At 38.1% G+C, this 11,972-nt stretch overlaps 2 protein-coding genes across 5 annotated transcripts; one reads left to right on the forward strand and one right to left on the reverse strand.

Moving 5' to 3' along the window:
- Positions 1–50: 50 nt before the first annotated feature.
- On the reverse strand, positions 51–4,418 carry LOC111449102 (hexokinase-3-like). 2 transcript variants are annotated; one of them, XM_023088968.1, is made up of 9 exons: positions 3,797–4,418; positions 2,924–3,074; positions 2,647–2,826; positions 2,242–2,316; positions 1,309–1,467; positions 1,138–1,236; positions 930–1,057; positions 626–707; positions 51–510 (listed from the first exon to the last, which is right to left on the reverse strand). In XM_023088968.1, the coding sequence occupies exons 1-9, from the start codon at positions 4,066–4,068 to the stop codon at positions 154–156; spliced, it is 1,503 nt and encodes a 500-aa protein (XP_022944736.1). In that variant the 5' UTR covers positions 4,069–4,418; the 3' UTR covers positions 51–153. The 2 variants fall into 2 exon arrangements, with proteins under 2 accessions (XP_022944736.1, XP_022944737.1); XM_023088969.1 differs by having other exon boundaries at positions 1,309–1,464; positions 3,797–4,417.
- Positions 3,816–11,774, forward strand: LOC111449104. 3 transcript variants are annotated; one of them, XR_002711524.1, is made up of 16 exons: positions 3,816–3,820; positions 6,653–6,907; positions 7,129–7,226; positions 8,049–8,131; positions 8,211–8,337; positions 8,550–8,613; positions 9,081–9,178; positions 9,280–9,364; positions 9,979–10,102; positions 10,348–10,449; positions 10,528–10,592; positions 10,711–10,792; positions 10,866–10,945; positions 11,043–11,179; positions 11,441–11,606; positions 11,655–11,733. XR_002711524.1 is itself a non-coding variant. In XM_023088970.1 (14 exons), the coding sequence occupies exons 2-14, from the start codon at positions 6,702–6,704 to the stop codon at positions 11,098–11,100; spliced, it is 1,272 nt and encodes a 423-aa protein (XP_022944738.1). In that variant the 5' UTR covers positions 3,816–3,820; positions 6,653–6,701; the 3' UTR covers positions 11,101–11,329. The 3 variants fall into 3 exon arrangements, 1 of the variants encoding a protein (XP_022944738.1); XR_002711523.1 differs by having other exon boundaries at positions 6,669–6,907; positions 11,441–11,774; XM_023088970.1 differs by lacking the exons at positions 11,441–11,606; positions 11,655–11,733 and having other exon boundaries at positions 11,043–11,329.
- Positions 11,775–11,972: the final 198 nt, after the last annotated feature.

Genomic DNA, 11,972 nt, shown 5'->3' on the forward strand with positions numbered 1-11,972 from the left:
AAGATATTGAAAATTCCAATATCAAATAATACAAAGCCTTTTTTTTTTCTTTTTATACAGAGAGACATCACATTCTGAGGAAATGAATTTCTAACTTTACAGGATCTTTATATGTATATATATCAATTCTATATATATAGCAAATTTGTGCTATCATTTGGATGAATGTGATGCAGCAAGAAGAGCCGCTCCTATGCCAGATCCATCTTCAGTTACCTTAAGAATTACATGTTTGGCAATATCTTCTCCCAGTATCTCAATCAAAGCTTCATGCAAGTACTCTCTGAACATTGTGTAATTCGTATATAATCCACCCTCAACTGCCACCACTGTTCTTTTGATATTCACATCAGTTCTACTTCTTACTCCTGTAATTCCTCCAGTTCCATCCCGCCCCATCTTCTTTAGGATACCTAGAATTCCAGCTGCCACCAACCGAGCAGCTCGACGCGTCACCACATCGCATATTCTTACTACAAGTTTTCGAGCTTTTAGGGAGACTTCAGGGATCTGGAAGATCAGATGCAAGGGGGAGAAGTGTTAATTGTCTGGACTTTATATCAAGGTGGAAACAAAACGAGGAATGTAAATGGATAGGGATGGCCAAATTTTATAAACTCTCTACCCCGAAGATGTCCTTCAAGATCCTTGCTACATCTCTGAAGTCCAGAGACTCATCTTCATGCATCTCAGCCATAATAGGCGTTCTGAACACAAATGTAGTCAGTAGCTAGCATAGCTTAAATTGGTTTCAAATCAAATCAAAAACAAAAATTAAGGGACATGTAATAGAAGTCCTTTCAACATAGCTTTGCATTATACGATATGAATTCACATGCAATTGAAACACGCTGCCCATCTGTTATTTTCCTAAAAGAAAGGCCAAACTTGTAAACTAATTAAACAATCACGAAAGAAAAAGAACATACGTTAACACAAATGGCATAGATAACCTGGATGAACCTAGCCCAAAAATATCAGATTCTTGTGACATTCGAAGAATCACTCTTCTCACAATGTCACCCAAATACATTCCCGATATCATCTTCTCAAAACCCTGCACAAGACTCGGACCAGGGTACAAATTAGTTGTCGTGAGATTAAATAATGCTAGAAAAAGGGAAAACTAAGTAGTACCTGATCATTTGAATTGGGGCTGTCAAAATCCAAATCAATATCATAGGAAGTTCTAGGTAAATGAGACGACCAAAAATTTCCCCACTCCATGTTCACAACCTGATCAAGAAAATATTAACTTCAGACAACGATATAAATTTTAGAAGAAAACTAAAGATGACAGCTTCCTACCATGAATCCGGAGGTTGTAAGAAGTCCTTGACACTTGATAATAGCATCTGTTCGCTCCAAATAACACGCATTGGTACCAGTTCCAATTATCACCGCAGCAACAGTGTCTGCATCATGATAATGTCCAAGAGCTAACGTTCCCACAGTGTCATTTATCTGCTACAAAATAAAATTGACTCATAGTTAAAACCAAACCAACTAACAATCCAATAATGAAAAGAAGTCCCATATTAACATGGTTTACAACCTAACGTGCCTTTTGTGCACACTGCATGTCTGTGAGAAAACAAGGTCATATATTGACTCTGAAATATAAACTACTATAGCATTTCCCAGTCTCCTATCAACAATTGTGAAGAATTCCTCTTAATTTTTTTGGTTAAAATACCATCTTGGTCCCTGTTCATTGAGTTCCATTCAATTTCAGTCCCTATACTAACGGCAAGGATTAACTTAAAAAATTGTTGGAAGTACAAGGACCAACATATGACATTCGAAAGCACATAGACCAAAATAGTATTTTAACCTAATTTTTCTATTCATAGTATTATTGTATTATCTGTGTTCCTATGATATACTGCTGCGATAAAGAAAAAAGATAGTAAATATTGCAGTACAACTGAGAAACTAGAAACTTAAGCTATGAGGTTCAAGCCATAGAGATCTTAGGCTTGAACGTCTTATTGGTGCTGTCATGCTTCTTCAGTCAATCCTACACATATAACACACATTATGCACATAACACCATGCCGCAGTAAGACTTACAAAATGTGTAAAATGTTTTCTAGACATATTATCAACATGCAATTAAAGTTTCTGCTGTACGCTTCAGGAAAACCAAACAGAACTTAAAAATGAAGATAGTTGCAGTTCACAAACCAACTTCCATTACTACAATTTCTTCGACTCTGATAACAATAAATGAAATCTTACAAGTGCTGTGACTCTTATGTTGAGACCCTTTCTCTTCATTGCTTGTTCCAAGCACTCTGTGACATCTTTCCCAACCTGAAAAATATAGCAGGATTAGCAACTTGCAAAGCTAAACAGATTTCCTAGTTAATAAAAAATTGTGCCTCTCAATATTTTCTGAAAATGTAGATATGATTGAGAATTCAATACAAAGCCATTACTCAGAACAAACATCAGACTCAATTGAATGTTGTAAAGATCCTAGAAAAATGCAATGCATGCTTGGACATTGATAACACAAATAATAGCACTGATACTCCACCCGGCCTAGTTTGTCAATGGCATGGGGCAATTTTTACAAGAAAGAACTTTCACTCCTCACAGGCTTTCCAAAGCCTAGAACTACGTAGACATCGTCCAACTAACCATGTCTCCAATGGAAAATCCTTTCGTCCACTTAATTAACATGCCAGATGAAATGGAATTTTGTTTTGTGGGAAAAGAGAATGTAAAACCAAGGTCCCTTCTCCCACCTAGAAGAGCCTCAGAATCATTTCCTTTATCAATAAATTCCTTCAACGACGAAGCAATAAAATCAAAGAGATCCTGCAATAAAGTAAAGTTTGATGTTAATGATATTATACGTAACAGAAGCTTAAACAAACCAAACATTAGTAAAATATCAAGGGAAAAAGATAGTTACATTGCCTGTGCTGGTCAACAAATGTTGGGGAATAGGAATCCGCTGCACATCATGTTCAAGGATTGACGATCTATTACCTTCTAATTGAATACTCGAGACACTGAAATTTGTACTCCCTAGATCAAGGGCATAGAGGGTCCCCATCTCATTCCTAATGGGAAGAGTATCATCAAAATAAGCATTACGTCATCATCCAAAGCACTCATTTCATGAGACCAAGATTAATATCGTTATACTAAAGCCAAAAAGGGAAACTGTAGCTAAATGATAATGCTATGACCGAGCTGCAGACTGGTGATTCTAAACTAAATGCAAAATCGATTTAGAGAGTAGATGAGTAAACGATTTAACAAGCAGATGTTTAAATGATACCTAAGAAGACGAAAATCGTGCACTCATCACAAAACCGAACAGACAGAAACGAAATATGATCCACAGGAGGCAAAGTAACAGAAGACAAGAAAACCAAGTGAAGTTCAACAAAAACCAAATCCTTCGAGCTATTCTAAAGTTCAAATCCTAATTTTGTCAACAAACAATTTTAAAGTTATAATGACTGAAATTAGCGCCCGAAAGAGCAAGGAGAATATGCTGAATATTTGACGAAGAAATTAAGAAACAAAGAGAAGACTAGAAAGGGCATCAGCCAAGCCACAAAGGACATCGCTCGTACGTATCAGTGAGGAAATGAAATTCGTGAAGCTTTACAATATCTGTCGCATAGAATCGAGTAACAAATCATCCGACAAGCCAAAAACTAGAAAGGACCTAACTGCTCCTGGACACCGATATTCTCACTATAACAGCAGACTGGTCTCACCGATCAATACAAGCAATCCAAAACACCATAAAACCCACGGAATAGACGATTACCCGTCAGGGAGATTATCAACGAAGGTGAGAAGCATTTTGAGCTTGGAACCTCCTTCCGAAGCCAAACCAGCGTGCATCTCCACAGCCATGGCGTCGACAACCTGCTTCAGCCTCCCCACGGAAGTCTCACAAGCCTCCTCCAGCTCTTTCAAAACCCTTACCACTCTGCTCCATTTCCCTCTGCTCTGCACTCTACGAGTAACCACCCCCGCCGCCACTATGCACGCCACCACTGCAACACTCACGGCCACTCCCACCACCACTCTCCCCATTTCCCTCCTCCTCGATCACTCACTCCGTCACAGAACTTCACCGCAACCTCTTCTCCTACTACTTATTCCAACGAAGCAACACCGTCGGAACATGCACTCCGTATCCGATTCACTCCCCCTCCCATAAACTCCTCGCCATAATAACCTCTTTTAAAAAGCCCGTGTCGACACTCCGCCGACAACGGCGTCACCAGAGGCCTCTCCAGCACCTCGGAGGCTGAGTTCGCCGACGGCCAGCAACGAGAAAAACGAGAAGGTGGTTAAGCAACACTCCGACAACCGAACCAGACCGGACGCAAGGGGTTGGGTTAGCGGGGGCCTCGGCACTCGGCAGATAGCTAGAAGAAAAAGTACGGGAAAGCGAATGGTCAAATACTTATAGAACGATAGCGAAATGACCAAATTGACCTTGAAATTCTCTGGAAATAAATACCAATTGCATTACATCAAAATTCCGCGCCGATTTTTCACAGTGCCCTTCCTTTTTCCTTTTCTTTTAGCAAAAAAGAAAATGCCGACTTTTTCATCTTTCCCGTGTTATCCCTGTCCCGTCTATCCTGAGATTTCCACCAAAATGCCCTGCGTTTTGAATCTAATTACCAGTTTGCCACTCCCTTCTTCTAGAGGCTTTCATTATTTCAATTTCACAGTCATAAATTAAAATACAAATTTTAAAATTTAATTTGATTATATAAATAAATATGGATCCAAAAGGGTAGGCATGGGAACACATTGATGGCACTCATTCTCTCTCTACCCATATTATAATAATGGAAATATAATTGAGAATTTTAGGCGAGGCGGCATGGCAATAAAGAAAAGTCAAAGGTCCAAATTTGACGTAACAAAGAAAAAGTGCATAATGTTGGGAGGGGCAGGATGGGGAGAGAGAGGGAAAGTTGTTGAGGAGGGAAATGAAAATAGTGAAAGTACAGGGGAGGAAAATGGAAATAAGGGGAAGAGCGGCGACGGTAGCTGCGTATTTGAAGCATACGACGCCGTACTGCCAGCTATATCACGCTAATGACCAGCTGTGCGTGGCAGAAAAAGCAACAAATTCTGTACTGCACACCAAGATTTCCATTTTATTTTTCAATTACCATTTCGTTTCTGTCTGACAAAATAATATATAAATAAACAAATAGTAATAATAATAATACTCCACGTTGCTGTAATTTACGTGCCCGGTACCGCTGTCTTGCACTTCCACCCATTTAACCGTCCATGTTTTAAAAAATTATATTAAAATATCCTTCAACCAATTATATTTCGTTTGAAAACCGTCGTTATTCCTTATGAGTGGTATCGGGTCATGTCCTGACTTATCATGTTGGAAAGGTTCTTAGAGTATCGAACAAATAACTTGTGAGCTTCAAAAGTGAACTCATAGTAGAGATCTGTAGTAGTTGGTTGAATAGTGCTAGATAGACATGGATAGATGACTACTTGTGGAGAGGCTCCCTCGAAGCTAGACAGACACAAATAGATGATTGTTAATAAACGAACCTCGAACTTCTTGATCAGACATACTTTAATCAATTAAACTACGTTCGATTAGATATGTATGTAAATTAAAAAACTCAGAAGAAAAGTCGTTTACTATGGAAAATAGGGAATAGTAGAGATGAGAACGACACGAGGGATTGTGGGAGGTTGGGTTTGTTTAGTTTAAGCCTTATGTTCAACTTGACTTAAAAAGATATCCCTCACCGATGAAAGTGCCAAAACCTATAGTCTAAAGAGAGAGAGGTGTGGCTGCTTTTATTTTCTTTGGTGTCTTTTTCATAAACCTTTACATGGTTGGTGACTAATCTCTATCCCCCACAAACATTTTTTTTACCATTTTTTTTTTAAATTTAGCTTGGTAACTATTTTATTTTGAAAAATTTGATTATAGACCTTACCGTAAATTTTCGTTATGTTATGTTAATTTGGTTAATAATGTAAAGGTTATGTTATAAAAGACGAAGATTAATATAAATTTATGGTAAAAAAATACAATTTTTTAAAATAATAAATAAAAAATTAAAGATTCATAGCCGTTTAATTTCTTTTTTTATTTATTAATATAAATGTACCAACATTGAAGAGACCAGGAGCCATGGTATTGTTGTTATTAGAATAATCCCAATTGTTTACTTGAGGGAATTAAAAGGAATGTGTCATTTGTTTAATTGGGGAAGGACATGCCTATAATATAATTAAGCCACTTTTTGGACTATCTACGGGACCCATATAAATATAGAAGGTGAATCTTGTTGAGGATTATTATTGGAAAGTGAAAAATACAATATTTATTAGAATGAAGTCTTCTCGAAAGTTCGCTGTAAAGCCGTGAAAGCTTATACTCAAATTGGACAATAGGTAAAGATCCGTGATTGCTGACCACTTGTTATTATTATTTGAGGGACTAACACATAATTTAAATAGCCAAATTGATTATGTTTAAACCATTTCATTAATCTTTTGTTATTTTATTTTTCTTGGAACATTTTCATAAGCCTATGCCCATTTTGTCCACTTGTTCGTAAGAAGGTGGGGATGCCACGTCAGCAGCAACGATAAACGGATAATGGGACTAGAGAGGACTCGGACTGCAGAGAACTCGCCTGTGCGGAGAAGAGCGGCAAACAATGGCGGGAGCTTTCTTCCGTTTGAAAAGCTTCTCTCCAATGGCCATGGCCACCGCCGACACTGAACTTCCACTTCAACTGCCTAAGAATGTTCGCAATTCTAGGGTTTTGGTACTCGGAGGCACCGGCCGGGTTGGAGCCTCCACTGCCACTGCTCTCTCCAAGTTCTGTCCCGACCTTCAGATTGCCATCGGTGGTCGAAACAGGTAAGCCTTCTGTGTTAATTTGAATAATGCTAGTTTTACTTCCTCGTAGACATGTTTGAATTTGAATTTCTTCGCTTCTCTGTTAATTTCGGCATTTCGGTGTTTATTTGTCAAGAACTTTGTTTTTACAAACCTAAAATGTTGATTACTGATTGTTAGTCGATGACGATGAGCGATTTCGAATTTGAAATTCAGAATAATATAAGTGCTTGCTGTGACAGGGAAAAGGGTGAAGCTATGGTTGCGACACTCGGGAGAAACTCTCGGTTTGTGGAAGTCGATGTTGAGAATGCTAAAATGTTGGAGGCTGCTTTGAGAGGTATACTGATTCTTCTGATAATTTACAATTTTTAACCGTACAAGCTCACCACTAGCAAATATTGTCCGTTTTGGCCCGTTACGTTTCACTATCATTCTAACGATTTCAAAACGCGTCTATTAGAGAAAGGTTTCCACATCATTATAAAGAATGTTGCGTTCTCTTCTCCAACCGACGTGGGATCTTACCATCCACTGTCCTTGGAGACCTAGCATCCTTGCTGGTATACAACCTAGTGTCTAGCTCTGATACCATTGGTAACAGCCTAAGTCCATCGCTAGCAGATCTTGTTCTCTTTGGGCGTAGGCTTGGGTTGTTACAAATGTTATCAGAGCTAGACACTGGACGGTAATGCTGAGCCCAAGGGGAGTGAATTGTGAGACCTCACATCAGTTAGAGAGGGGAACGAAACATTCCTTATAAGGGTGTGGAAACCTCTCCCTAGGAGACGTGTTTTAAAACCTTGAGGGGAAGCCCTCGAAGGAAATGCCCAAAGAAGACAATATCTACTAGTGGTGGGCTAAGTTGTTACATTAACGTTAGTCTTTGGCTCTATTTCTTTTCCAATTTCATCCATTTCGCGTGTGAAATATGAACCTCCCAATGTTGGTAACCGATTTTCTTGCGGTCTAAGAACATTAAAATGAAGTTATTATGTATACATATTTTCCCCTTTTGTATAGTTGCAGATATCTTGATTTATCATATGTCTGTCTGGATCAAAACACATGAAAACCTTGCACCCTAAACCAATTGCGTTTAAATGTCTTAACATTTTGGCCACCAAGGGCGCTTAACTGACATCCGTAGCTGTCACTACAGATGTTGATCTTGTAGTTCATACGGCTGGCCCTTTCCAACAGACGGAGAAGTGCACTGTACTTGAAGCTTCCATAAATACCAAGGAAAGGGCTGCATTTGCATTAAAAATCTCACTTTTATGCTCATATATTGATGAAATTCTTTGTCTACCTGCTTCTGCAGACAGCCTACGTTGATGTCTGTGATGATTCAAACTATTCACAGAATGCAAAATCTTTCAAGAATAAAGCTATAGAAGCAAATATTCCAGCTATTACAACTGCTGGCATTTATCCTGGAGTGAGCAACGGTACATAATATCCATGTTCTTATTGTGCACTCCAATTTGGATAGTTCTTAATATGTGATTATGCAAAGTTCCCAAATGTAATGCACCGTTTCAACCAATCCACTGGACCTGAACTAATGGGCAAGTGTTTATAGGTCGAAGTGTAGTTTTCAATGGATATATTCTAGTCAAGATTTTCGTCTGACTGAGTATTTCCTATTGTACCATGCCAGTAATGGCAGCAGAGCTTGTACGTGTTGCGAGAGATGAAAGCAAGTGTGAGCCCGAGAGGCTAAGGTGAAGTCCCTGATAATCTTGCGACTGATCAAGAAGCCTCATGACTGATAAAGCATGCTTTTCCCCATCATTATAATTCAATATTGCATTGGTACCTAAGGTGGTAAACAAATCCCATTGACCACAGCGGAATAAACATTTATTATCTTTTGTTCATTTGGTATCATTTCTCATAGATCTATGGATTCCTTTTGAGAAGTTTCCATAGTGTGAAGATTTTGTATGAATATGGAAGAAAACCAGATCAAAAGATTTCAATTTTTGCATGATTTGGGACGATTGAAAAATGTTTTGGCGATGTTCTAATTGGGGATTACGTTTAGAATCTTAGTGTCATCTTTCTCCGCAAGTTCATTTCAGCACAACCTTCTGTTAAGCTAGAAAACTTTGAAGTCGTTCGTATAACACAATCTAAAAATTGATGGGATGCAATTTCTTCAGCAACTAAATGTAAATTCTTGTCTCAGATTCTACTACTACACTGCAGGCACTGGTGGTGCTGGCCCAACTATATTAGCTACCAGTTTCTTACTGCTGGGAGAGGAGGTGGTCGCCTATAATAAAGGTCAGTGTCGACTGAGACTTCTGTGCTTGTCTATACAATATGCCGATTATGTATCGTATTCTGGGTGGCAACTGATGCACCACACATGACCTTGGAAGCAGGGGAAAAGCTCAAACTAAAACCTTATAGTGGAATGCTCAACATTGACTTCGGAAAAGGAATTGGGAAGAAAGATGTATTTCTGCTGTAAGTTAATTCTATGTAGCAAAGCATTCATCGTGCAATGTTTCACACGTATATAGTGATTTACTTTAAACCAATCATAGGAAGTCTCTTGTGTTAGGAAGGCATTACTTCTCTTCATTTGAGCATAAGCTCTCATGGCTTTGTTTTGGGCTTCCGCCTCATATCAATGGAGATGTATTCCTTACTTATAAACTCAACCCATGATTATTTCATTACCCATGATTATTTCCTAAATTAGCGAAGGTGAGACTCCCTCCCAACAATCCTCAACGTCTTGGACAGTCTACATGCTTTTATAGTTCAAACTGTCTTAGGAATCCATTATCTAAATCTTGGAGGCGGATATTATTCACATTTCACATATATGTTCGGTGATGTATCCTGGCTAAGTCCATATATACAGAACTCTTATAAATTAAGCCGATGGTTTCAAGTTGTGGTTAACTGAATATTATTCATAGCCTTCCATTTCTTTTATCAACTTAAGGATTGAAGTTTTTGCTTGCTCTTTTGGTGAAATACTTCATGCACTAGACGTCACTTTGTGGGACAATTTAACTTCTTTGCTTTGAAACATTTAAGCTGCATCCTGAGTAAAAACATATTTCTTTCAGGAATTTGCCAGAGGTAAGAACTGCACATGAGATCCTGGGAGTGCCGTCAGTTAGTGCTCGTTTTGGAACTGCGCCATTTTTTTGGAATTGGGGAATGTTGGCATTGACTAATCTTCTTCCTATGGTACGAGTTGAATTATCTATTTTTATCACAAATTCTATGTCAGAAGTTAACCCAAAAGGAAGTTTTTCCTGCGATCGTACAATGGCTGCCTTACATTTCGATGCATGCCATTGTGCGAGAATTTGGAAAGTTTTCTAAATAAATTATCAAGAACCAAAAAGATTTACAACTTACCTCTCCAATGAAACATCACGTACAATGAACACGGGTTCCTGTATCAATCGAAGATTGACTAAATGATGCAGGAATATTTTAGAGATAGAAGCAAAGTTCAGAATTTGGTTCAACTGTTTGATCCTTTTGTTCGAGCATTTGATGGTCTTGCTGGAGAGCGTGTATCCATGAGGGTGAGGCACCAAATTTCTTATGATGTCTGAACCTACTTGTGTAGAAAAAGTTTCCCAACACTTGCTCTTTTTATGTAGGTTGATTTGGAGTGTTCGAATGGGCAAAACACAGTGGGGATTTTCAGTCATCGGAGGCTTTCCCAGTAAGGGCTTCACCCCTCCTCTCTACTTATTCTCCTCCTCCTTAAGAGATGTTCTCATTCAACTTCCAGTTGTCTATATGCAATCTTCACATTTTGTGTTATATTGGAACTTTTTCAGATCAGTGGGATATTCAACAGCTGCATTCGCTATTGCTGTTCTGGAGGGAAGCACACAACCTGGAGTTTGGTTTCCTGAAGAGGTATATACAGTGTCTGAAATATTTACACTGAAAGTTTGTCGTTGGCTTTAAGTTTAATCACATCCTCATATAGCCTGAAGGAATAGCAGTTGAGGCGAGGGAAGTTCTTCTAAGACGTGCTGCCCACGGGACAATCAATTTTGTGATGAACAAGTAAGATGAATCTAGCCGATTCCAATCAGTACACATGTATCTCCTGATTAGTACTCCAGCTTGCTATTATCATAATCACCTTTTTAAATCTTAACAGGCCTCCATGGATGGTTGAAACAGAGCCCAAAGAACTTGGTTTAGGAATATATGTCTGATGTTCCTCCATAATACTGAATTTTCGTTTGTCAACTTCCTGGGTTTGCACCCAATTGATGGTGTCATCTCTACGTAAAAGTGAGTTTGGGATAGTATTTTCTATGGTGAATAGTTATTTCAGCCTGTTAAAAGCACTTCCCTAAAATTTCAAGGGTTTGGACTAAATAATCAAATGTATTTAAAAAAATTTAAAAGCACTAAAAAAATACTAGAAGTGCTTCAAGCATATAACTAGTTGTTCACTGAAAAGTGTTTTTTGTGGGGAGTAATTCCAAACTCAAAATGTAATGGGTTGACTTGGCTTGATCAACCGTTCCGTAATTTGATTCTGATTTACAGGTATTGGAAGAAGTTGATTTATGGAGTATGCTCCTTTTCTGGGTCTAATTTGATAAGATCAAGCTGCTTTGTGGATGGCAGATGATGAGAAGGAAATTCATGTAATTTATATATAGTACGATTTCTCTGTTTTTGTTTCTAGAAAATTATTTTGCGCAATGAAAACATGAATAATCTCCCATTCTCTTCTTTGTTTCTTAAAAAGTATCAAAACATGAATAATCTCCCATTCTCTTCTTTGTTTCTTAAAAAGTATCGACATTTGTTTCAAGAAAACAATGACCAAACTTTGTTGACAAGTGAAACTTCATTTTTATTTGTTAGCTATGATGGAAGTCACGGTGAGGAAACTTCATTTTTATTTGTTAGTTATGATCGAAGTCACGGTGAGAGGAACGACGTATTTATAGAAGTTCTCAAAGAATGACTTTTTAAGTAAAAAATATTTGTAGAAGTTCACAATGAATGACTTTTTAAGTAAAAAAAGTGTTTAAACACGTAGAAAGTCAATTCAAACCAAGCCTCAAGCTTC

The sequence above is a fragment of the Cucurbita moschata genome, unplaced genomic scaffold, assembly GCF_002738365.1.
Source record: "Cucurbita moschata cultivar Rifu unplaced genomic scaffold, Cmos_1.0 Cmo_Scf00010, whole genome shotgun sequence".
Classification (NCBI taxonomy): Eukaryota; Viridiplantae; Streptophyta; class Magnoliopsida; order Cucurbitales; family Cucurbitaceae; genus Cucurbita; species Cucurbita moschata.

Coding starts and splice junctions, on each gene's coding strand:
- LOC111449104 (XM_023088970.1), top strand. CDS start 6,702: ATGGCGGGAGCTTTCTTCCGTTTGAAAAGCTTCTCTCCAATGGCCATG. Junction 6,908..7,128: donor GCCATCGGTGGTCGAAACAG/GTAAGCCTTCTG, acceptor TTGCTGTGACAG/GGAAAAGGGTGAAGCTATGG. Junction 10,450..10,527: donor GAGAGCGTGTATCCATGAGG/GTGAGGCACCAA, acceptor CTTTTTATGTAG/GTTGATTTGGAGTGTTCGAA.
- LOC111449102 (XM_023088968.1), bottom strand. CDS start 4,068: ATGGGGAGAGTGGTGGTGGGAGTGGCCGTGAGTGTTGCAGTGGTGGCG. Junction 1,237..1,308: donor TTACAACCTCCGGATTCATG/GTAGGAAGCTGT, acceptor TTTCTTGATCAG/GTTGTGAACATGGAGTGGGG. Junction 708..929: donor TCTATGCCATTTGTGTTAAC/GTATGTTCTTTT, acceptor ATTTGTGTTCAG/AACGCCTATTATGGCTGAGA.